General features: G+C 43.9%; 1 protein-coding gene and 1 non-coding gene across 2 annotated transcripts in view; both read right to left on the reverse strand.

Annotated features, from left to right (window-relative positions):
• Positions 1–1,312: 1,312 nt before the first annotated feature.
• LOC118833201 (MAGUK p55 subfamily member 6-like) overlaps positions 1,313–26,971 on the reverse strand; it is a 109,801-nt gene continuing 84,142 nt past the window's right edge. The window contains exon 3 of the mRNA XM_036740581.1: positions 1,313–3,168. Coding sequence (XP_036596476.1) covers positions 1,313–3,168 — 1,856 coding nt within the window. The remainder of the gene's footprint in view (positions 3,169–26,971) is intronic.
• Positions 26,789–26,895, reverse strand: LOC118833212. The gene has a single exon (XR_005009296.1). It is a non-coding gene; the product is annotated as a U6 spliceosomal RNA (small nuclear RNA).

Raw genomic sequence — 26,971 nt, forward strand, 5'->3', positions numbered from 1 at the left:
AGTGCCATGGTTGTCTTTTTTCCCCCTTTCATTATGCTTCTGTTGAAGTCCTCTTAGAACTCTATTCTTAGTCATCCCCTGCTGGATGTAAAACTTCCTCTGTTCCCAGGCCAATAAGAAATTCCCTAAGGGGGTATCCATTGACTTACTAGAGTCAGCACCCATAGTACCCTCATCAGGGACCACTCACCTCTAAAAAGATAGCCCTCTGGATGTGGTTTGGGGGATGTGGAGGTTGGAGGATGGGGTTTCCTTCACCAAAAAAACTTCCTCAGAAATCTTACTGGAGCTCTCTAGTATGTTCCTTCTAGGATGGTCCAGTTGTCACATGGAGACTCGAAACGTCTTGGCTGGCTCACTATAAACTGTTACAGAGAAATAAGAGTTATCCAGACCATGATTTATTTAGCAAAGCAGGTGATCAGGTCCAAGGCTCTCAGTTGGCACAAAGACCTTGAATCTTGGTTTCTACACAGTTAATATACAGATAAAGAGAGTGAAAGTACAGGAATTATTATTTGTGACACCTGGTTTCTTTTGGTACAGGGGATTGGGAGACATTGAACTGGAAAGTCTTGTGACTTTCCTGTAATCAAGTGACTTACAAGAGGTTGGCACTTAACTTCCAAAAATGGTGGGTAAGGGCAAAATGGAGTTACTAATGCTATTTCAATATAACACACTGCAAGGAATGTTTGGAAAAGGTTGGCTTGCAAGAATGGTCTCATAGAAGAGTGCAATATCTTACATTGCATTTTCCCTAAACAACCAAGATGAAAGGGATGTACAGTATGTGTAAAGTATAACAGGTAACCATGTCTTCCTCCAATAGTGCAGATAGTGAATAAAATGATGTTGGTAAAGTTGGTTATTAACATTCTACTTGCATAAGAAATTAAATTAGGAAGACAGCTCAGTAAGTCATATTTTCCCTTCATAAGAGTAACTGACAGCAAACAGTTTTACAAAAACTGCTTCAAGTATCCATTATCACAGTGAAAATGTGAGACCAAAATGCATTTTTAAAGTAAACTTGGATGAAAAAGGCAAAAATACTAAATGAAAACATATTCAAAATGCTAGGCACATTTCCTCCTGTGATATGAATAGAAAGGTTATCTGCAAACAGAAAAATTAAGCTAAATTACATATTTAAATCTGCTTCCCCTTCAATGTTTTCTGTAAAAATTCAGTTGTGTACTAATGTTTCAGTCTACAGAAGGTACCATCTAGCTCTGCACACAGTTTCTTAGACAAATGTGTATTTCTAAATTTTCAGTTATCCTTTTGTCTAATTCTTCAGGAATGCTCGTTAGTACAGCCAGCTGATGGGGATCCACTGTGGCTCTGCTATCAGTCTCTTGATGGCAAACTGGAGTTTCTCAAAGGCTTTGTCCAGGTTGTCATTGACAATTATCAAGTCAAAATAGTGGTTGTAGGCTCTCTGGATGCGGGCACTTTCAATGACTGTTTTTTTCAGATTGGTGTCTGTTGGGAGCTTGGTGGTGATGCCAGCATCCACCATAGCCTTGTGCATAGCACGCAGTGTCTCTAATTCAGGAGCAGCAATAAACATGACATAGGGCATAAATTCAGATGTCCTTAATACTTTCAGAGCCTGTGGGTTCACGTCCAGGATGCAAGTCCTCCCCGTCTGGGTTACCTCCAAGATGGAGTCTATCCTGGTACCATAGAGATTTCCTTGGTATTCACCATGCTCTAAGTATCTTCCTGCTTTGATATCTGCCTCCATCTCAGCTCGTGACACAAATGTATATTCCTGGCCTTCTTCTTCATCTTCCCTTGGTTCTCGTGAGGTAAATGGTATTGTGGTCCAAAACCTAGTAGGATTTAATTCTATAAATCTGTTCTTCAAGCTTCTTCGGCCAACACCCTGGGCCCCTATCAATACTAATGTCTTTCTCTGAAAGGGAGGTATTTTTGCTACTTCTTCATATATCTGGATTTCATGTCGGTCAAATTCTGCATTTTGGGCTGACAGATACATTATCTTTTTCGTTTTTTTGCTTCTCATAGTTCCACAAAAAGGCCCTGGGTTTTCCCTGTCTCTTCTAACAAAAGCCTTCCTTTTCTCTTCCAGAGACTGGCTGGGGATAAGGCCGACACTTTCTCCCTCTTTGACATGCTTAGCCTGCCACCAGTTTGGATCTTGGAGGTTGACGATCTGAATAATTTCTCCTTTTGAAAACTTCAGTCCTGCCTCTTTGCAGGGAATCAGGTTGTCATTGTAGGGATCATAATCAAAATGGCACTTTAGAAACATCTGTGGAGGGGTGACAGAGTCCCTGTAGCTGGGCAGGACTTTCAATGTGACGCTGCCACTGAGGGTCTTCAGGAGCTCTTGTAACTCCTTGGGGTTGTTCCCAATTTCATGGCCATTGACTTCTTTAATGACGTCCCCCTCATGAAGAAGCCCCTGCTGATCTATCATTCCTCCTTGAAGGATTCGGGCAATTACCAAGCGGTTATTGTCAGCCTTCAAAGTCACACCTAAGGGCTCTCCTGCTCTCTTATGGATAGTAAATATAGGAACGACATCTCCTGGCCGCAGCTGGTGGTTCCCAGGGGAATGATTAATTTCTGGGCTAGATGAAGTTGAGCCATGATACTTGGATGCCACGACATCATAGACCTCTATAAATGACTGAAAGTGAGACTCCTTGAGAATACTGACGAGCTCCGCAACGTTTTCATCTACACTTATTAAAGGACTGATGTCTTCCAGAATTTCATTCACTAGTTTCAGGTTATTATCACTGACAGCTTCAAGTTTCAGATCTTCGAGTCTCTCACGAGCCTTCGCGAGGGATTTCACAATCAGGTTCTCCATGATGCCCTTGAGGAAGATGAGGCGTACTTCTGCCCCTGCAGAGAGCAGCTCGGTGAGGTTGTCTAACACCGGCAGCAGCTTTATGCGGGATGCACTGGAGTGAGGAATATTGAGAAAGGGAGACCAAGGCAATGTGTGGCGAGGACCTAAATTAGGCTGGCGGCAGCTCGCACCCCAGGTCCAGCCCCCGCGCCCCCAGCCGCTGCGGGCGCCGCAGATGTCCCCCGGACCAAGTCCCGAGCCCGACTGGAGGCGGGGAGAGGGGCCGCGGCTGCGCTCCCCTCGGCTTGGCTTTGCTCGAGTGTCCGCTCCCGCCCCTTAGCGTTTTGTTTTGCTTTTTTTCCCCAACAAAATCCGAGGCAAGATTCTCAGCTAAGGCAGTGTCAGGAGGAGGAGCCTTGTGAGATTTGAGGAGGGATGAAAAAGTTTGGAGTATCAGCTGTGCTGAGTGGGAGGGTGAATCCATCCGGGAGGGTTAAAAGCATTGCCATGCACTGAGGGCTCAGTTGAGATTGTGTAACATGAAAACGGAGTGGGCCCAGGCAGCGAGGGTTTCAGAATTTTTCAAGTTCTAGCCTACAACTGTATCATCCATACTCTACCCAGGCTCAGGAGCTTGCTAATCTCAGACCAGGAAGGGAACGATCAGACTTTGCCCTGGATCAGGCAGTTTTGGACACACTGTTTGAAGGTTCCTGAGGAGCCATTGAGATCTTTGAATAACATTGCATCTTCCTTCACACCTTGTAAACAGGCCAGGGACAAATGAATGTGATCATAATAATAATGCTCTGAAATTAAACATCTACAATGTATGCCACCACGGACACCAAGAGGTACGGAAGAAAAAGGATTCAGTGTCCAAAGTGCTTCCTGACCTGGCCCAAAAGTACTCTTCCCAGCCCCACCCCCAGTTGCTGGCAAGCTCTTTAAAGCAGCCAAGGAGGTGAGTATGTTGCACCTACAAGATCACTTACACCATGAGGAGGCATTGAACTTGAGTAAAAAGTGCCTGCATTATGAGAAACCGCTAGTAGTTGCTTTCTTGTACTCACTGAAAGAATGGAAAGATGGGCTGAAATGAAAGCCTGTGTTACTTGTTTTGGGGAAGCTCAAAAGTGCCTCCAGCAGGTGATAGACCCCTCAGAAAGCATCTGAGCTAAAAGCTAATGAGGCCAATGTACAAGCTATCTTTTGTGCTTTAAAAAAGTTGGCTGGGAGATGTACCTAAATTCAGTGATCATCAGATCAGAGCCTGTGAGCTGGAAGTGCCCTTCTCTAAGAAGTGAATGAGTTCAAATCCCTTCCAAGAGGTGGCTTTGAACTCAGGTCTTCTGTCTCCAAATCAACCTTTCTTTCTATTACATATGCTTCTCTGTTCCTTGCTCCTGTGGTAAGGGATAAAATGTATACATTTTCCTCGAAAGTAACCTTATAAAATCATTTGTTTTTCAGTCATGATCCCATGGACCATACTGGCCATGGGGTTTTCTCAGCAAAGATACTACAGGGATTTGCCATTTCCTCCTCCAGTGGATTAAGGCAAACACAAGCAAAATGACAGGCCCAGGGTCACACAGCTAGTATGTGTCTAATGCTAGATTTGAACTCAGGTCCTCCTGACTCCCAGCTCAGCACTCTATCCACTGACCTATCTAGCCACCCCATCAAAACCACAGGCATGACCAATAGATGCCTGAATTCACCCCATGATAGGAGAAACAGGGCAAGGAACTCATATGAACCCTAAGCATGTGTGGGCCTCCCCATAAAGAACATCTGTGTTGGGGAGCAGCTCGATGGCACAGTGACTAGAGCACCAGCCCTGGAGTCAGGAGGACCTGAGTTCAAATATGGCCTCAGACACTTGACACACTTACCAGCAGTGTGACCTTTGACAAGTCACTTAACCCCAATTGCCCTGCCTCCCCCACCCAACAACAACAAAAAAACAAAGAACATCTATGACTGACGAGAATCTATCCATCTGTGGTAAGGCAAGGGAACGATATTCAATAAGAACATTTAGCAAAGCCACCATTGTAACTCAGTTAAAATGCTCTTGGTTGTTCACTAGTCAAACATCACTACCACGCTAGAGCTCCTCTTGGCTTTTTTTTACCAATTCAATGAAGGACCCACATCAGCAGCCAGAGTATTAAATTTATAGGACAGTCACAATACTTTTTGAGTTAAAATGAGCACAACCTTCATGGGCCAAGGACCTTAGAGTAATGCTCCTCCTACAACCTTATACCCTGGCTAAGGCCCTAAGATATCAGGGCACAGGATCAATGACTTAGTTATCTTATATATAAGATCATATATATGTATATATATATGTATATATATATACATATATATATATATATATATCTTAGTTATCTTTCATTAATGAAAGTGGTCTAGGGAAAATGGGAGTAGAATGAAGATATGTTTATGCTTCAATTGGTTCCTGATTTCATTAGATATTCCCTCCATTGGTGCAGGTCACAACCCTTTCATGCCTTGTTATTCTATGAGATTGGCTGATACTTGCCTCCTCCATAGAAGATTCAACTTCCTAGGTCTCTATGAATAGGATGCGGGGCCTGGAGTCAGGAAAATGAGTTCAAATCTATCCTCAGACATTTACCAGCTGTGTGACCCTGGGCATGTCACTTAACCTCTGTCTCAGTTTTCGAATTGGCAAAATAGAGATAATAATAACACCTACCAAGTGGGGCAACTAGGTGGTGCTGCATCAAATAGAGTGCCAAGCCTAGAGTCAGGAAGACTTATCTTCCTGAATTCATATATGACCTCAAGCTCTTACTAGTCATGGACCCTGGGCAAGTCACTTAAACCCTGTTTGCCTCAGTTTCCTCATCTGTAAAATGAGCTAGAAAAAGAAATGGCAAATCCCTCCAGTATCTTTGCCAAGAAAACCCCAAATGGGATCATGGAAAGTCAGACACAACTGAACAACAACAAACCAAGTCAATAACTCCCTCCTTTACTCCCTCCCTGTGTTGTTGTGAAGATCAAATGAGATAATATGTCTAAAGATCTTTGCAAACCTTAAAGCGCTATGTGAATGTTAGCTATTGCTACTATAACTCTTGTCCTAAAATGAAATATCATAAGCCCAAAATGATTTCTAAATTAATACAAATTTGCCACTCAAGTTTGTTTTGCATTTCATTCCCAATGCAACCCCCCCGACCAAAGAAAAGCCTACAAAGCGTTCATTGGCAATTGTGGGGAAAAGTGTAGAGATATTATTGCCATCTCTCCTTGATCCATGAGCCTTTATGTTTAACTGAATTGAATTAGTAAGAAAGACATTGGCCAAGGTGTGGGGCAAGACTGGCCAAAGAAATTCCTAGGGAATAGAAATTCAGAATTACCTCTGTACAACATAGCCTGAGATCTGGTCATGTTAAAGCCTCTTTATTTCATTTCTCCCTTTTGCTTTTTTTCTTTCATAAAGAGGAAGAAACTAGGCTCAGAGAGAGGATGGGATTGAGACTCACAGAATGAATGTCTGAGCTTGACAGGAACCATATTGATCAAGTAATTCCAACTCACTTATTTCAGTGATGGGGAAGCTATGACCCAATGAGAGGAAGTGACCTTTTCAAGGATTTCTAACAGAACCAGATTTTGAGGGGTTAGGAGATAGGTTGCCAGCAGAAACTTAGATGTGGCTCAGGGTCCTCAGTCCTCTTAGGTCTCCTGTCATCTAATCAAATGGCATCTGACCTAAATTACAGAACTCATCTTTCTCTTGAAAAGAAACATCACCCAAAGGTGGGCATCTAGCTTACCCTGTCTGTCACAACCCTATGTTTGCACGATCCTCTGCCAGCTCCAGTAACTTCTCCTTTATTGTGTCCCCCAAAGTCCATTCAAATTCAAGTCTACCCAACACTGGGTAATGTGGCCCAGGTCATATGCAAAGCAACAGAACCCTGGGGAAATTTAGCTAGTTTTCTAATTCAATAGGCAGGACCTCAAGGTTTCTGTTGTGCAGTAATCAGCCCCAGATTATTTACAAGGTGATTGCCACCCTCCCCAAGGAGAACCATAAGTACACAGAGGTTCTCAGGAAGGCTCCTGACCCCTGAAATTTGTGTTTGGGGCATATAGACAAACTCTGTGCCCAATGACTGGAAATAAATAAATGAATGAAAAAGCATTTATTACACTGTGCTAATTTATGGAAGATTATCATAGAAACCTATCTTGGGGTGTGTGGAAAGCCTCCATCCCTGAGGTATGGTCCACCATAGTTCTGCCCTCTCAGATATTCTGAGTATGAATCAAGATCATTGCGAAAGAGGAACTGAGATTCTTTGTGATCTTGGAGAAGAGCATGCCTCTGTCTGGGACACAGTTTGCACTCCTCTCCAGTGCTGAATCTTTCGATCCAGCTTGTAGTTGTAAAGAGAAGAGAGACATCACTAAAACTGAAACCAAGAGGGGAAGATGCTTGGAATCATAAAACACTGAATGTCAGATCATGGAAGATATTGGCAAAGTGCTTAGCATAGTGCCTGGCACATAGTAGGTGCTATATAAATGCTATTATTAGCATTTGTTGTTGCTGTTAAAAATTACCCAGTGTAAGCCCCTCATTTTACATGAAACACACTGAAGTCAAGGAAAGGGGAAGTGGATTTTGGATTTTCAAAAATGGAAAGCTGAAGAACACTTATGACCCATCCAAATTCTGTTCTTACTCTTTAAAAAAAGATACTGGAGATAGCTTTGTCTCCTTTAAGGAAAAGATAATCTTTAAAGATTGAGGAAGGAGGTGCAGTCCAGGCTTGCCCATGTTAGAAGTGGGGGGGCGGGGAGAAGCTTTGTCAAGGAAATGAAGCACTGAGGGTCTTCTAGAGGAGCTTCCACCATTTCAATGCTTAGAAGGGTTTTACGGGCTAGTCCTCCTAGCATGAGCAATACCAAGGGGAAAGGAGAAAACATAATAAACAAGTAAATGTGGAAGAGAAAAAAATCTGGAGATCCTGGGTCCTTCAGGACCAAGCCTCACAGTTTCTCCTCCTCTCCAATGCTAAATCCTCTGATCTGGCTTGTGGTCGTAGAAAGCCATTAGAGAAGAGAGTGGTAGAAGTGATATCAGATTTTTGCTGTTGATGATGAGTCTTCTAAAGCAAGGTGATAATGTTAAGAAGGAGGGGTACCATAGATGCTTCTGTCCCGAAAGTGCCAAAGAAGTTAGAAGCCTCTATATGCAACCTGTCCAGGAATCTGTTTTGATACTGAGACTCTCCTCATACTGCTACCCTCTCCATAGTCCTTGACCCACCTACCAATAGCTCCCTCTCCTCCAGAGCCACAGCAAGAGGATGATGCAAAATCTCTGCCCTTTTAGAAGCCTCCTCCTTTCACAGAGACTAGATAATAACTGTCTCTCACCTTCATCTAAGGACTCAAGGCTGCTATCAAATAGCTAAGGCATCTCCTTTTTTCCATGTAAATCCTCAATCACCATAGTTATATAGAAAATGTTTCATCTCCTTCAGGTCATTTGAAAGCAGAGCACCTCCCATCAATTCCACCCAATGATCCCCCAAACTCTGTATGAGAAGAAGTTGCTACAATCTTCCTTCGGGGTGGAAGGAGAGACCTGCCAATTGAGGGGGACCTGAGGACTTTTCCCAGGGTGTGTAGAGGAAGGAGAGACCTTGAGGTCTAAGTGACTGTTCAGGTAGTGGAACAAAGAAGGACTTAAGGGGGTCTGCAGGAACTACATCCTTATCAGTTATGTCTTCCTGGAGACCAGAACCAAGAAATCCTTGGACTGGAGAGCCAGGTACTAGTAACTGTCTATCTTAATCCCCTAGAAAGGGAAAAAGGAAGGCTGCCGTTTATAACCTCTAATTGATTTAGTCTGTTTTGTTGATTTAAGTCTTCAGAGAGTCTCCTGAAGTCTCTGAAATTCCACTGTAGAGAGAATCTCCACATGGGCTCCATTAGATTGTGATTCTCAAAGTCTTATCTTGGGACTCCTTTGGAGTCCCCAAGACCTTTTCAGGACATCTGAGAGGTCAAAACTGTTTTCATAATAATACTAAGATGTTTTAATGCAGTCAATATTGAGAGATGTAAGTCACATAAATGCTTGTGGTCACCAGCTCCATTAAGCACCATCTTGGCCTTCAGTGTATGGTCAAAAGCTCAGTCTCTAGTTCTTTAATACACTCACCTAGTTCACCTCAGCTCTACTATGCTGGTAGGCCAGTTTTCACAAGATGGTCAACAGAAACCAGGGAATTTGGGACCTGACACATTCAATACCTTCCCTGTCGATCTCTTGCAGCAGCCTCTGGGCCAACTGCTCCCTGTTCCGTCAAGAATATTCCACATACCAGAAGGGCTCAAGCTGGAAGGTATCTAGCCATATGATCACCCCATCCTCCACATGGAGTGTCCTTCTTCCAACTCAACTATGATGTGAAACACAAGGCCATACCATCCCAAATTTCTGAGTATTCTAAAGGTAAGAGGTAGGCCTAACACCAGCCCTCTCTTACTACATGTTTGATTTGGGGATGAAATGAGGCCCTCGGAAATCATTGAACAGGTGAATAAAAGGAAGTTTACCCTGACAGAGCAAGGATATGCAACAAGGTTACTATGGCATTTGACTTCACCATTGCTTGCTGCAATTTTCTTTACCTCCTCACAGCAACAAGTGATATTAGTATGTAATCAGAGCAATACATAGTGACTCTCATGGTCTTAGGCACCCCCAAGTCGGGACTAGACTCCGCATGAGGAGTCTTGTGTGCTCTTAGGTTGGCCAGGAAGCTGCATCAGGAAAGCCAGGGCCAATCAGGTCCTGAGGACAGCTTTGTCTCCTTTAAGGGAAAACTAATTACTAAGGATTAGATAACCCTGAGGAAGAGGGACCAGACTTTCCTTCTGTTATAGAAGATACAACTGGACAACATTTCTCTTATCATAAAATCGCTTTACTACTCCAAGGGCTATATAAATGCTAGTCATTATTAAATTCTTATTTTTCTGTGCCCAATTAAGTGACTTCTTTCTTTTGTTGATGAAATTATTTAGAGAATAAGTTTTCTTCTAATAACTGCTTTCCTGCATCCCATAAGTTCTGCTATATTGTCTCATTGTCACTTTCTTTAAAGAAATTTTCTATTATTTCTATAATTTATTCTATATTACTTCTATAATTTTGCTAGATGCTTCTGACAGGCTCCATTTTGGAGACTAGCTCAGGCTAATCACACCATTCACTTCTCAGCTCTGCTTTTGACTTTCCTGCTATTTCTCACCAAATTTCTTCAGTGCCTGGGGATTTTTCTCCCTAGAGCATCTTCCCATCACGCTGGTCCAAATGGGAGAATTGGGGAGTGCCTTCTAGGGGCTTGCACTTTCAGGATAAGCCCAGGTAGCCACATTTCATTGCCTGCCCAGCTATGCTACCGACTCTCTGAGACTTAACCAACCAGGCCCAGCAGGGCACCAACTACTCCCCACCAAGGCCTTCCTTTTCAGATCATTCTTGTCTGTTATCTTCCCCATTCAAATTTAAACACCTTGAAGGAATGTCTTTCTTTATACATGAATTTGTATTCCCAACACATAGCACAGAGCTTGGCACATATTAAGTGCTTAATAAATTCTTGCCTGCCACTCACTAGTTCTTTAGAATTAAATTGTTTTTTTACAAAGAAGGAAACTGATACAGAAGGGCCATCAGCTTACTGGAGGTGTGAGGGATCTTAGAGAGAGAGAGAGAGAGGAGAGGAGAGGGGAGAGAGAGAGAGAGAGAGAGAGAGAGAGAGAGAGAGAGAGAGAGAGAGAGAGAGAGAGAGAGACTTGGTTTCCTCATCTGTAGAATAAAGGGGACCTTCCCCCATATGTACAGTGAGTCCCTTGGAAAAAGGCACTTCATTTCCAAGGTTTTCCGTGGCACTACATCCCTGAAATCCGCAGCTCACTAGCACAGAATAACCTGTTTGCCTTTAATAGCCAGCCAGAGGACACAAAGCAAAGACTTGGAAAGGAAATGATGGAGTAATAAAAGTAATATAAATACTTTTTTCATAAACATGGGGCACAAACTTCCACAAATATACTGCCCTCCATGGGAAGAGTGAAGACATGTAAGGAAAGCATGTGAAGATGCTGACTAGGGCATGTGAAGGGTGAAGCAGCAGGAAAGAGCATCCATGGAGGGGTAACTTATGTCTCTGATACAGTCAGTTGCGTCTGTTGATGTTCTCATGCTATGTCCATGGGAAACTTCCAGGCTTGCCTCTAACATGTTTCTAATCCCCACCAAGGGGGATTGTGAAAGGCTTCTTGTAGAAAAACACAGGATTTTAGCTAAGACTTGAAAGAAGTCAGGGAAGCCTGGGTGTAAAAATGATGTCTCCAGCTCATTTTTCAGATGAGGAAACTGAGACAAACACGTGAAGTGACTTGCCCAGGGTCACACATATAATAAGTGTTGGAGGCCAGATTTGCACTCAGGAGATAGATGTATCTTCCTGACTCTAGGAACTTCCTGACTCCAGCACTCCATGTACTTTGGCACCACCTAGCAGCCCTGTTCCAAGTAGTTGTGTCTGTGTTTATTTCTGTTAGAACTGCTTTGTACTTAAATATCATATAATTTGTGTGTCTCGGTACATAGACTTTCAAACATTTTATGCATTCTGGAATTATTTTGAATGGCATTTCTTCTTTTCCTGCTGGATTTTTGGTAATAAACAGAGATGTTAATGCCTTCTGTGGGTTTATTTTATATTCTGCAATTATGCTGAATTTTAAAAATACTTAAATCAAACTTTAGCTGGGTCTTAAGGGAATTCCAGACAATCATATCATCTGCAAAAGAGTCAATGTTTCATTTTCTCTTTGCCTGTGTTTATTCTTTTGATTTGCTATTCTTGTCTTATTGCTATAGCTAACAATTTTTAAAACTTTATCAAATAACAGTGTTGAAAATGGGCCTATTGGAAAGATCCTAGCCTTGCTCCATTATGTTGGATATGGGTTTAAAATAGACTTTTCTCCATAATACATAAAAGTCCACTTATTCCTATACCTTATAGTGCTGTGAACACAAATGACTGTTGAATTCTCTCAAAAGCTTTTTTTAAAGAATGTATTGATGTAATAACCTATTTTAAAAGATATTTTGTTATTAATGTAATAGGCCACATGTATGAATGTAGCAGTTTTCTCACAGATTAATATGAATTTTCTTTTATTGAATCAATCCATTATTTCTAGTATAAATTTAACCTGCATCAACATCTCATAGAGGAACGGAAACAGCTTATCTTCGTTAAACTGCAAAGACCCTTATGGTTACTCGTTCATGTTTATCTTTTATGCTTCTCTTCTGTGTGAATGTCAGAGTTTCTATTCAGCTCTGGTCTTTTTGTCAGGAATACCTGAAAGTCCACTATTTCATTAAGCAGACATTGTTCCTCCTGAAGGAATATACTCAGTTTTGTCGAGTAGGTCCTTCTTGATCTCAATCCTAGCTCCTTTGCTCTCTGGAATGTCAGATTGCAACTCTGTGGTATTTGAATTATTTCTTTCTGCTTGCTCTCAGTATTTTCTCCTTGGCCTGGGAGCTCTGGATTTTGGTGATACTATTCCTGGGAGTTTTCATTTTGGTGCCTAGTGGATACTTTAAATTTCTACTTTGCTCTCTGGTTCTAAGATACCTAGGCAGTTTTCCTTTACAATTTCTTGAAATATGATGTCCAGGCTGTCTCATCTGAGAGTTTAACAAAAGGGTAAACTGAAGAAAATCTCCAATCAAGATAACATTTCTCAACAGGGGCATGGTACCTGGCAATATAAAGGTCAGTGGATTGCCTCCATTTCTGCCAAAGACCCCGAGCAAAAGGACAGCTCCCCTTATATAGGTTTGGGGGCGTACAGAACAAAGACCAGAACAGGGCAGAACCGAAATGATGGGATCTGGGCAACATGATTGGTTGCAGAGCTGAGGTGCAAGGAACAACATGACTGGTTGGAAGTTTGGTAATGGGGGCTTCTCTCTTGAAACTAAGAAGTACTCATTGTTTGAGACCAGGTGTGAGAATGTAGCCCAGACTTTTGGACAGGAAACCAGACATCCTTGAAGGATAGCTTGGTGTTGTAAAGCTAACAGGCCCAACTCCCTTGCTTTCACATACATTCCCAAGGTCAGTTAAATTCTTTGTGGCAAGAAGAACTGGATTTTTTAACTTAACCCATTACAGGCCAACTGAACTCTGAACTCCCACTTGAAGAATTCTCATTTTTAAGGAACTACTTTTTTTCAGTGAACTTTTGTACTTCTTTTTACCATTTGGCCAATTCTGCTTTTGAAGGAGCTACTTTCTTTGATCACTTTTTGCACCTCTTTTAGCGAGCTGTTAATTCTCCATTCATAATATTCTTGCATTGCTGTCATTTCTTCTCTCAATTTCTGCTTTCCTCCTAAAGCACTTTAAATTTTACAAATATCTCATTTTATCCATTATTATATTTTATCCTTCTCTCTACCTCTCTTATTGGATAAAAGCAGAAAAAAAGAAATCAGCTTTTTCTATGAATTCTTGTTGGGCTTGTTTCCAATCTGCATTTTTCTTTGAGGCTTTACTTGGAGATGCTTTCATGTTGTCGTGTTTTTCTGAATTTATGTCTTGAGCTCCCCTGTCCTAGTTCTTTTTGGTTTGTTTGTTTGCTTGTTTAGAGGGCCTGTAAGTTTTCAGTGCTTCCTAAGTAGTGTGATCTGGGGAGAGGTCTGATAACTGTCCTCCTGGCCTGAGCTCTGATCCTTACCCAGGTCTGGCCCCTGCTCCCTCATCACTACTACTGCTTCTCTCTTTGCTCTGGAACTATGATCTGTGCCAGATAGCACCTGCACCTGCTCCCAATGCTAGTCCCATGGGACCACTTTCTGACCAGCCGTTCAGGCTCTTGCCATCCCGGGGTATTGGGCTACTCCCCACCATCACCGCTACCTTCACAGCCAGGTGTTGCCACTACCACCACCACTGATGCCACTAGCCCCTGACCCATCATCTGTAGACCTCTCTGTCTTCTTAAGCTGCCCTGGGCTACAAAATGACTCACTGTGATTTTTAATTGGCTTTCCTTTTCAGAATTTCATTTGGCATGTTTTTTTTTTAAGTTGTTGCAGAGGGGATGTATTGGGAGAACTGTCCAAATGCTGGCTTCGCTCTGCTGTCTTGACTCTGCCGTCCAAAAATCCAACCTGGTCATGGTGCATAATCTCATTTTTATGTTGCTCTAGCATCTTTGTTGAAATTTTATATATATTTTATTTTTGCATTAAAGTTTATAAGAGGTATGAGCCTACAGCTAACTTCCTCTACTCTCCTCCCCCTCAATTATTAAGATCACATTTTCATGACAGAAGTTATTTGATAGGATCTCTTATCATCGTAAGCAGTTTGGGAAACATTAAAATTAAGAACTTTTCTTTGAATGTTGGGGTGAGTTCTGTTGTAACTCTATCTGGCACTGAGGTTTTTATCATTGGGAGTTGGCAGCCAGGTGGTGTAGTGGACAGAGTGCTAGACATGGAGTCAGAAAGAAGGAAGTTAAAATGCACTCAGACACTTACTAGCTGTGTGACTCTGCACCAGTCATTTAATCTCTGTCTCAGTTTCCTCATCTTTAAAATGGGGATAATAGTGCCTAACTCCCAGGGATGTTTTCAGGATAAAATGAGATATTTGTAAAATTTAAAGTGCTCTAGGAGAAAAGCAGGAAATAGGAGGGGGGGGCGGAACTTTTTATTGACAGTTTCTCAGAGAAAGGCCTCATACCTCAAATATATAGAGAACTGAGTCAAATTGAGAAGAATATGAGTCATTCCCCAATTGATATATGGTTGATGGGTATGAACAGGCAGTGTTTGGAAGAAGAAATCAAAGCTATACATAATTACGTTTTAAAAAGCTCTAAATCATTATTGATTAGAGAAATGAAAATTAAAACCACCTTGAGGTGCCTTGTCACACCAATCAGATTGGCTAAAATACAAGAAGGGGAAAATGGCAAATGTTGGAGGGGCTGTGAAAAATTGGAACACTGATACACTGTTGGTGGAATTGTGAACTGATCCAACCAGTTTGGGAGAGCAATCTGGAATTATGCCCAAAGAGTTATGAAGGTGTGTATACCCTTTGACACAGCAATACCACTATTAGGTCTGTTTCTCAAAGTGCACAGGGAATGAGGAAAAGGACCTATTATTTTATAATATCTATAGCAGCTCTTTTTGTGGTGGCAAAGAACTGAAAACTGAGGGGATGACCATCTATTGGGGAATGGCTGAATAAGCTCCATGTATATGATTGTGATGGAATACTGCTGTGCTGTAGGAAAAGACTAGCAGGGTTACTTTCGCAAAACGTGGAAAGACTTGCATGAAATAATGCGGAGTGAAACGATCAGAACCAGGAATCCATTGTCTGCACTACAGTACCAGCAACGTTGTTTGGAGAGTAACTGAACGACTAAGCTATTTTGAGGAGCATGAACATTCGAATCAATGACAAAGGACCTTTGGAAGAACATGGGGTCCACCTGCAGAGAAAGAACTGATATATGCAAGTATGAATTGGATGATTACACACACACACACACACACACACACACACACACACATATGCATACACACAAACTCACACACACATACAGACATGCACACATACACATGCACATACACACGTACACACACACTCACACGCACACAAGCACACACACATGCACATATACGCATACATATACACATGCGCACACACATACACAGAGACATACACGCATGCACATACACATACATATACGTGCACACACATGCACACACACAGTCCCACACACGTATACACATGCGCACACATACGCACATACACTCGCATACGCACACACATGCACATACATATACATGTGTGTCTGCGTGCCTCAAGCTGCTCACCCCTCCAGTGTATCTTCCTGTAACCAGAATGGCCTTTGTTTTCTTTGAGTGACTCAATTTATCTCAGTGAGCTTTATACTAGGTGCTAAGCCCCAGGCCCAAACCCCATTAGGTGTTAATGTAATCCATGTGGATGTGAACATCCCAGGGTCCTGAGGGGAGGGGCCAACTCAAGAACCAATCACCAGAGCCTGAGCTCTGGTGATTCAGATGATGTTTGATGTCTGAAGCCCTATAAGAAGGGAGGACAGAGCCACTGGTGCGGGGCTCTGGAGATGTTGTTGATGAGGAGACTCCGGGCAGCTGTAGTTAAGGAGCCCTCCAGCTTGTAAACCCGGATGTTGAAACTTTGTTGAACTCTGGTAACTGTCTGTTGGGACTTGAATCAGACAAAGTCTGTTGATGTCTGTAATGTGTTTGCATTTTGTTTTGAAGTTCAGCATGCTGGTTTTTTTCCCCTGAACTAACTGAATGATATTTGAATTAAAAGTAAGCTTATCAACCCCTTCACCTTGCTTTCCTTAATTAGGCAGATCGAAAGAACCTGTGCTGTTGGCAGCTTTCTGGGTGCTGGCTGTGGGTGAATCTTATACCCCCATAGAAGCTGCTAGCCGGGTTGTTGAAACACTTCCACTCAGCTGTCAAAGTGATCTTCCCAAAGTTCAGATCCTACTGTGTTCACCCCCCTCCTCTAAGACCTCCAGGACCAAATACAAAGCTGTGTCCCTTCCTATCCAATCCCCACCCTCCCCAAGCCTTCCAGTCTTCTCATCCCTTCTTCCCACACGCTCTTCCATCCTCTGTCCCTGGCCTCCCCTCCATCTCTCAGCCCTGGGCATTTTCTCTGGCTGGGCCCATTCCTGGAATGTTCTCCCTCCTCTGCTGACCTCCCTGGCTCTGTTTAAGTCTGATCTAAAATCTTGCCTCTTTTGGCAGGAAATGTGCTGACACCCCTTGATTCTGGTGCTTTCTCTCTGTTAATTCTCCCCTATTTCTCCTGCCTATGGCTTGTTCATACCCAGCTGTTTGGTTGTTGTCTCTCCCACTAGACTGGGAACTCCCTGAGGGCAGGGACTGTCTTTTGCCTCTTTTCCTATCCCTAATGCTGCTGAGCACACTGCCTGGCACATCGAAGGTGTTTAACAAATGCTGATTGACTGACTGACTGACTGAATGATTTGTTGCACATGTCTTTACTCTTGACATGCATCTATTCTCTATGGTGCCTTTAAGCATAAACTAGTTTCCCTGTTTCTCCCTTTTAATCATAATATTGCTTCTCCTGCTTTTGACCTCACAAGGCAGAAGGGAAAGGGAAGGAGGAGAATAAACATTTTATTATACACCTCCCAAGGGCCAGGCATTATGCTGACAGTGCCTTTTACAAATAGTATCTCATTTGGGCCTCACCACAACTCTTTGAGGTACACGCCATTTTAATCTCATCTTTTAGTCCATTCCTTTTTGTCCGTGTTCAGCCATTTCAGTCATGTCCGATTCTTCGTGACCCCATTTGGGATCTTCCTGTCAACAATCCTGACATTTCCTTCTCCAACTCAATTGACAGATGAGGAAACCGAGGCAAACAGAGTTAAGTGACTTGGCCAGGGTCACACAGCTAGTAAATGTCTGAGGCCAGAGTGGAACTCAGGTCTTCCTGATTCCAAGCCCAGCACTATATGCACTGCACCACCTCCACTGAGCGGTCTCAGGAAGCATACTAGATTGTCCTCCATCTCCCAATTTGTAATGAGCTGAGGTATTGGGAAGAGGGTGCCCCCAAGGTGTATGTGGGTGGGTAGGGAGGGCACATTTGTGTTTTTGTTCTTGGTATGTCTGGGAAGTAAATGTCCCCTTTAAAAAAGTAATTGGTGTTAAGTGAATGAATGGAAGTCAAGGGCTAGCCACTGGGACTTAACCTGCTGTCAGGGGTGGGGAGGGGAGGGTGCCCCAGAAGATGTAGTAGGAGAGCAGATACAGCCTAAAGCACTTTAGGGTACCCAGATGGAGCCTGCCTGGATTTGGGAGAATGGCCCCGATTATACTTGCTACACTCTATTCGGGGCAGTTTTAATACTATCGATCACCCAAATCTCTCTAGTTCCTCTCCAGCTACCAGCTGAGGACACCTTCCCAGTAATTTGGAAAGCGTTTTCTTTGTGTTCACTCTCATGTAACAGATCATATTTGGGTTAACCACAGTTTTTTTCTTAGTACTGGCTTGTAGAGACTAGGTGAATAGAAATATAAAAGATAAAATTTCAAGAAACAGAGACAAGCTTTGTAAGTGATACCCACTCTCCCTGAGAAGGGGGAGGATAGAGAAGAGAGAGGGAAGCATCACCATCATCCTTCCAGGCAAACAGTGTGGTTCTTTTGTTGTTGTTGGTGGTGGTGGTGTTTTTCTGTATCAGCTTCCACATAGTTCAGCTTCTGATTGTGGCAGCAGTGCCAGCAGCAATAGCACTTGGGAACTCACTCCTCCCATTCCTTTCTCAGTTACCATGGAGAAGTCATGTCCTACTCTGAGCATATTACTCACTTCTCCCTTCTCGTGAGATTTCTTCCCTCTCCCTCTTTAGGATGGGGGAGAACAGGATTGCTGTTTCCTGGAGCAGTCATGGCCCCCCAGTCGTCCCCAGATCAGAAAACACTAATGATTTCTGTCCTGTCCCATAGGCTCCTATCACAGATGCATTCCAACTCCTTGGGTAAAGTGGAGGATTCATTAATGAAAGGGGGAACCAAGCTGGTTTGGGGGATGAACACAAAAAGCAAGGGATGACTGATGCTGAGAGGGATGCATGCCAATTATCAGCCAAGTGCTTGGGGAATGGCCTTGGCCTGTTCTCTCAAGCAAGTATGTAAAGGCCTTATCAAGACATTCCTATATTTTCCCCTTGGGATTCTACAAGTTGACTTTCAGATGTCTACAGGCCATCCAGGTTGAAATATCCACTAGACAGTTGGAGATTCAAAACTGAGAGTCAGGAGAGAGGTTGGATAAGTAGAGTGGAGAATCATCACCGTAGAGATGATCATTGACTCCATGGACACTGATGAGATCACCATGCAAAACAGTATAGAGAGAAGAGGAAGTGGGCTCAGAATGGATCCCTTGGGGGACCCTCGTGATTAGTAGGCATGCAGTGGGCTCAATGTAGATCCAGCAAAGGAGACTGAGAAGGAGCTGTCAGGTTGGAGGAGAACCAGGAGAGAGTATTGCCACGAAGACCTAGGGGGAAGAGAGTATCAGAGAAAACAAGGGGGTTGTCAGTGTTCAAGACAGCAGAGAGGTCAGGGAGAATGAAGATTGAGAAAAGGCCATTGGATTAAGCAATCAAGAGGCCGATAGTGACTCTGGAGGGAGCGGTTTAACCGGAATGATGAGGTAAAATGCCAGATGGAAAGGAATGAGGAGAGTGAGAGGAAGAAGTGGGGAAGAGTTATTCAACAAAAGGCAGCAATAAAAATGATCCTAAAGGATAACATTGAACATTTTGATTACGTAAAATTGAAAAGGTTTTGCAGGCTCCAGATAAATCAAAGGAAAGGGGGAAAAATCTCTAATTAGAAAAAAAGAAGATTTATAGCAACTTCTTTTTGAGGTGGCAAAGGTCTGAAAACCAATCAGGGAAAGACTGAACAAATTATGGCATATGAATGTATTAGAACACTTGCCACTACACTAAAGCACTTTGCCTACTTATCCTATCACCCATCAGGCCTTGCCCAAGTACCATCCTTGGGCACTCCCATCATCCAGTCACTTTGTTCTCAGCCACAGGGTGGTGAACAGGGCTAGGGAAAATCACAAAAATATGTCAGTAGCTCGACTTCAAGTTTGTGTTACATAATATCAATTGGGCCCTCACTGAAGCAAGGCAGATTTTTTTTTTTGCACCTTCCTAACCGATTCACTATGCCATTCACTACAATGGCTATCACAAGCCTTTTCATCCTTCATCAGGCTGTTCATATTACCCTTCCTATTACCCTATCAGCTGATGAGCATGTCTAATGCTTGCCAGAAAAAAAACTGAGGTCATCCACCAAGAGCTCCTTCTTCTCTCCCCCTCATCTCGTGTCATCCAGACATCTTCTCCCAATTTTTTCCCCCTTCTAACAGATACACATCTTCAACAGGTTTATTTTTAAAAGAGGAGTGGGATTTTTTTTCTGGAGGGGGGAAGGAGGAGAGAAGGGGTAGGGTATGGAAGAGAAAAGAAATACCAAGGTAATCTGTGGTTTGCTAGTTGTTTTTATAAACCACAACAGACTAGTGCACAAGCTCCTTGTATAGCAAGAACACAATGAGGGCTTCAAGCTGGAGGTGTTCCCATGGCAATGCTGAAGATGGTTCAGTCTCTGGTATTTGGCATTTAGGCTGCAGTCCTTGAGAGGGGGATGGCTTCCTGGGCAGGTAGCACAGGCCATGATCCAACCAGACTTGAAACAGGGCAAGGGCAACCTGGCTCAGGTACAAGTGGATGAAGTGGTTCATCCCATGCACCAAGCTCTCAAAGTGCCTCCCTGCATGCAGTCCAAGAGGGATTGTGCTTCTTGTCAGTCTCCGTCTTGATAGGTTCTGCTATGTCCTTCCCTATGTTACATTTCTCCAGGGCCTGAGTAGCACAAGGCAGTCCTGCTCCATTCCTGGCTCACATGAAGGGGTGGTCCTTCTCCTTGTCACAGATAATCTCCCTCCCATCACCTCCAATGTATCCCATCCCGCACTCACCAGCAGATTTCCCCCCTGTCGACTCCACTCTCTCTTTGACATCTTGCATCTCCCTCTGTCTCCTAGTTGCATCCATGCTTCCTACAAATGTGCTTATTTCTCCACCATTCCTACAAAACAAACAAGCCCAAAATAAAATCCAACCAAACAAAAGCCCCTCACCTGATTATCTTATGTCTCTCCTCCATCTTGTAGAGAAAATCCTTGAGAAAGTTGTTTACAACTTCACTTCCTCTTCTTTCACTCTAAACTCTCTGCAGTTTAGAGACTTCCATCATCATCATCATCATCATCATCATCATTCAATTGAATCTGCTCTCTCCAAAATCACCAATGATCATTACCCAGAGAATATAAAGGACTTTTGTCAAACCTCACCCCTTTTGACCTCTCTGCAGCCTTCAACACCCTAATTCCTTTTCTAACCCACGGTCTAACCACTAGCCCTCTTCTCCTGTCTACACTCTCCTTGACAGGTTCTTCAGGACACTATTCTCTCCTGGTTTTTCTCCTACTTGTGCAACCAATCCTCAGTCTTCTTGTATGATATTCCTCCAGGTCATCCCCAGTAACTGTGGATGTACCTCAAGGGTCTTTCTTGGGAATCTCATTTCCTCTAAATAATCTCACATGCTGATCCTTATGAGCTCCCATGATTCCAGTATCATCTCTGTGCAGATGACCCCCAAATCTTTTTTATGATAAACCTCCAGTTTAATTAACCTCCAGTCTGGCACTGCCAATCGCCTATTGGACCTGCTGAATTTGATGCCCCATAGACATATCCATTTCAACATGTCCAAAACTGAACTCAGTTTTGCCCCCTAGGCCCAACCCCCTTTTCTTCTGAACTTCCCTATTTCTCTCAAGGATGTCCCCTTCCTCCCACTCCCACATTGATCTAAAACCTCGACTCCTCACTGATACTTCCCTCACATATCCGATCTGTTCCCAAGTCTCAACTCTTGTATCTTCACAGCATCTCTCATGCGTGCCCCCTTCTCTGAATTCACACAGACACCACCCTGGTCTGAGCTCGTACCTGGACTACTGCAACCAATTTCTGATTTGTCTCAGGTCCAAAGGCCATCTTCCACTCAGCTGCCAACATGATCTATGTAAAATACAGGTCTGACCACATCACCTCCCTACTCAATAAACTGTGGCCTCTAGGACAAAATAGAAAGGGCCCTGTTTGACATATGAAGATCTTTATATGCTGCTCCCTTTCACCCATAACATGTCTGTCTGCTCAGGTCGTCCCTACCAACCCCAGACCCCAGTCACACCACTTTTCCAGTCCTTTGACAGTTTACACCCACTAAGATTCAGCCACTCTGGCCATCGTGCTATTCCTCAAATAGTGCCCACCAACCCCAGCCTACCCCCATCTCCCGGGTCCTCACCTTTATGCCTGCAATGCTCTCCCTCACCTCTGTATCCTCACATGTGTGAACTAACCCCATGGATACCCAGCCTGCAGACACATAAGATTGAAGGGATGGGTAAAGGCTTACACAAGTAGATACCCAGGGAAACAAGCAGCCACCAATAGGAAACCAGAAACTGGTGCTCCATAGCTCCCACATATTGGAGTGAGGAGTTGGGGTAAGTGCAACCCACTCTGCCAGCCCACAGGAGTCTGACAATGGGCAGTGTGCTCTAGTCGGGTGGCAGAAAGAGTGTTTGGCTCCCACTGGATCTCATCGAGTGTGCATAACCTATTTCAAAAACCACAGCGTGTTTTTACCACAGAACATCATACTTCTGGACCCTGGACAAAGTGATTTCAAAGTGGCTCAGGAGAAGAAGGGGCGGGGCGAGTCCTAAAGGCAAGAATACTGATGAAGAAAGCGATCAGTTGGCCTTTGGGGGCAATCGGCTGGCATCACAGTGGTTAGTGGGCTGGACCTGTCGTGAGGTGCGCCCGAGTTTGAATTCTGCTTCAGATACTAGTGGCTGTATGACCCTGGGCAAGTCACTTCAGCTGCTCCAGTTTCCTCATCTGTAAAACTGGAGATGCTTATAGCACCTCACCTACCTCAGAAGATTGTGGGAAGAACTGAAGGAGCGTCAGAGGTCAAGGGCTCTGCAAACCTCAAAGTGTTATATAAATGTTAGCTAACATTCAGATTTGTCATCATCATTATTATCCTCTTCCGTAAATGCATATACTGACCAGGGGCTTCCTTCCCCTGACTCAGTAGCACAAACAAAAATTCCTCCCTTTATCTGAGCAGAGGTCCTTGTTTTAGTACAATAAACAATTCTATCCTCACAAAGTGTGGAAACCTATTACGGGCTAAAGTCCAACTTGTGGGTCCTTTGTTTCTACAACTGTGACCTTGCTTAGATACTGGAGAGAAAGTTGTCCCTCAGAATATAACTTTTATCAGTAACTAATGCAAAAGAAAACTGGGAGACGTCATCGGAAGGTAACACGTTGCCACATTTTTGGTTTTCTCCAACAGCCTCCGTTGTTGCTCAGCAGAGATGGACGAGCAAGGCAGCGAGGAGGCTGTTGCAATCCTTCTATCTTGATGCTCTCCCGCTCCCTCTGGAGAAACAATTTCTCTAGAAGGTGCCTGCTGACCAGAAAGGTAAAAAGAAACAAAGAAACAAAAAAATACCCCCCCATCTGCCAGAAGGGCAGAAGAACAGGATTTGAGCAGCCCATCTCCTTCCTTGTTTTGCAGGGTTGGAGGGTGGGGGGGGGAGAGGGAGAGGGAGAGAGAGAGGGAGAGAGAGAGACAAGGACAGAGACAGAGACAGAAACAGAGAGAGAGAGAGAGAGAGAGAGAGAGAGAGAGACAGAGAGAGACAGAGACAGAGAGAGACAAAGACAGAGACAGAGAGACAGGGACAGAGACAGAGAGAGAAACAGAGAGAGAGAGACACAGAGACAAAGACAGAGACAGAGAGACAGAGACAGAGTGAGAGAAAACAGACCTTGTATTAATGATTTGGAGCAATGTTTCATGTGGTTGTTTGATAGCTCGGATTCCTTCCCTTGAGAACCAGCCGCCTGATCACATCTATTGTGTAATGGTTCTTGGTCTGAGACATTGGTATCAATTCCCTACTCACCTGGGATGTTAGACCTTTATCCAAGAAAATGGAATACAAATACTGTGTTCACAGCTGACTGTTTCCCTTTTAGTTTTAACTATATTGACTTAGCTGCGCAAAACCTTTTCAATTGGCATATTCAAAACAGTCCATGAGCTAGGCTGTATTGTTTTAGACTGAGAGTAATGAAGACGTTAGTTTGAAAGCTGCCTCAGACAGCTCAGATTCTCAGGAGCTCTTACCTCTCAGCCTCCTTCCCCGCTTGCCAAATGGGCATGATAATAGCACCTATTTGACAGGGTTGTTTCGAGTATGAAATGAAAACCTGTTTGGAAAGCAATTTGTGAACTTGGAAGTGCTATATAAATATTAGCTACAATCACTCAATGAATCAACACTTATGAAGTGCCTACTGTGTGCCAAGCACTGTGTTAAGTGATGGGGATACAGAAAGAGGCAAAAACCTGTCCCTGCCCTTAAGGAGCTTACAATCTAACGGGGAGACACCATACAAACAAAGATAAAGCAAGCTATATCCCAGATCCATAGGAAATAATGAACAGAGGGAAGGTGCTGGAATATAAGAGGAGTTAGGAAAGGTTTCCTGTAGAAGGTGAGATTTTAGTTGGGACTTAAGGAAGCCGGGGAGGTCGACAGTCAGAGCAGAGGAGAGAGAGCATTCCAGGCCTGGGGACAGCTGGAGAGAATGCCCAGGGCTGAGAGATGAGGGGCCTTACTTGTGGATCAGCCACAAATCCAGTGTCACTGGATTAAAGAGTGGGGGGTCAGGGCCGGGGTGGGGGGAAGGAGGAAAGTGAGGTGCAAGAAGAGTGGAATGGTAGAAAGGGGCCAGGTTATGAAGGGCTTTGAATGCCAAACAGAGGATTTTGTATTTGATCCTGGAGGCCATAGGAAGCTCCTGCAGTTTGTTGAGTAGGGGGCTGACACAGTCAGACCTGCACTTTTGGAAAATCGTTTTCGTGCCTAACTGGACAATGGGCTGGAGTGGGGAGAGACTTGACACAGGCAGAGCCACCAGCAAGCTATAGTGTCTAGGTGTGTCTAGGTGTGAGGCGATGGGGCTTACACTAGAGTGGCAGCCTTGTTAGAGAAGAGAAGGAGGCAGATCTGAGAGATGTAGCAAAGGTAAAATTGGCAGCCCTTGGCAACAGCTTGGCTATGGGATGTGTGGGGGTGAGAGAAAGTGAGGAGGCCAAAAGGACTCCTAGGCTGTGAACCTGGGGGACAGAGAGGACGGTGGTGCCCTCTGCAGTAATAGGGAAGTTATAAGGGGAAAGATGATGAGTTTCATTTTGCACATGTTGAGTTTAAGATGCCTAGTGGACATTCAGTTCAAGATGTCTGAAAGGCAGTTGGAGATGGGAGATTGGAGGTCAGCAGAGAGAAGGATGGGCAGATATGAGAACTGTCAGCATAGAGATGATAAATAAATAAATCCTTGGGAGCTGATGAGATCATCAAGTGAAGCAGTATAGAGGGCAAAGAGAAGGGGGGCCCAGGACAGAGCCCTGGGGATCCCTACAGCTAGAGGGCATGATATGGATGAAGATCCAGCAAAGGAGACAGAGAAAGAGCAGTCAGGAAGGGAAGAGTAGAACCAGGAGAGAGAGGGGAGTCCTGAAAACCTAGAGAGAATAGAGAGTCAAGGAGGAGTGCTCAGCAGTGTCAAATCCTGCAGAGAGGTCAAGGAGAATGAGAATGCAGAAAAGGCCATTGGCTTTGGCAGCTAAGAGATCATTGGGAACTTTGCAGAGAACAGTTTTAGTGGAACGATGAGATCAGAAGCTGGATTGTAAGGGGTTAAGTAGTGAGAGGAAGTGAAGGTCCCTATTGTAGACAGCCTTTTCAAGGAGTTACCCACAAAGGATAGAAAATAAGTGGTAGAGTAAGGACAACAGAGAAGGCAGTCTGTTGGAGGACATGGGATAGAATGGAATCACTTGTGGAGGTAGAGGGGTTAGCCTTGGTAAGGAGTAAGGCCATCTCATCACATGAGACAATTGGCTCACTGGAGCTCTGGGATTTACTGAGCCTTGTGGAGGCCGCCTGGGACCTTCGAAGAACAAATTGTTGGGGGGGAGCATGGTTGGACACTGTGGACGCAAGTCCTAGAGAAATTATTACTGGGGGACTTTAGTTTCCCAAAGAAAAGCCAACAGAACAAGAGTACTGCAATGTCCTGCCATGCTGAAAAGGCTTCAAATACAGGCCTGTAGGGTTGCTAACCATGTATATCTATCTGTCTGATATCTGTCCTATATCTGACTGTCCTCCAAGTACATGTGTTTTTGTTGTTGTTCGGTCGTTTTCAGACATGTCTGACTCTCTGTGACCCCATTTGGGGTTTTCTTGACAAAGATACTGGAGTGGTTTGCCATTTCCTTCTCTAGTTCATTTTACAGATGAGAAAGCTGAGGCAAACAGGATTAAATGAGTTGCCCAGGCTCACACAGCTAGGAAATATCTGAGGCCAGATTTGAACTCAGGAAGATGACTCTACCTGACTCCAGGCTCGGCCTGTGTCCACTATGCCACCTAGCTGCCCCATGGAGAAATACATATATTCATTCACACATACATATATACACAAACACATATACACACATGTATGTATGTATCTAGATCTGTATCTGTATCTAGATCTGTGGGTCTTGGCTCTGAAGATCAGCCTAGCTGTATGCTGGCAGGCTCATCAGCAGGCTGGCTGTGGAGTGATGAACTGCGGCACCAAGAGGTTAGGGTTATCACAGGCTGACTGCTGAGCACTCGGGGTCGGGAGAGGTGAGGTGCGTATTGATGGAGGAAGTGCCCATGCTTACAAAGTCATGGATCCTTGAAGTGTTGATACCAGGAAGAGGATGTCATTCAGAAGCTAATTCGTTATCAGAATGAGAATGGTCTTCTGCTTGCCATGTACCCAAAGTAAAATAAAAAGGCTGTACTTTGGGGGTTCCCCTTACCCCCTGTACATGAGGTCACATGTTAGTGACATTCTAAGGTCTCATGAAGTGGGCCCACCATCCCATTTTTCCATACGGCTTGATTCAGTGTTTTGCTTTTTTTTTAATTAACAGACATTTCTTCTGGCCCCCCACCCCCACCCTCATCCCCACTGAAAAATATGGAACACTTCACCTATGTGAGTGTCCTCCTTGCACTGGGGTCATGCTAATCTGCTCCTGATTGTTTGAATCTTAGTGTGAGTGCTCCTCACTGGGTCACTAATGGATCAGAGAAAGAATCAGTCCCGGATGCTGTAAGTAGGGGTGTGTTCTCCCTCGCTTGTGTGTGTGTGTGT

This window comes from Trichosurus vulpecula, assembly GCF_011100635.1.
Source record: "Trichosurus vulpecula isolate mTriVul1 chromosome X unlocalized genomic scaffold, mTriVul1.pri SUPER_X_unloc_3, whole genome shotgun sequence".
Classification (NCBI taxonomy): domain Eukaryota; kingdom Metazoa; phylum Chordata; class Mammalia; order Diprotodontia; family Phalangeridae; genus Trichosurus; species Trichosurus vulpecula.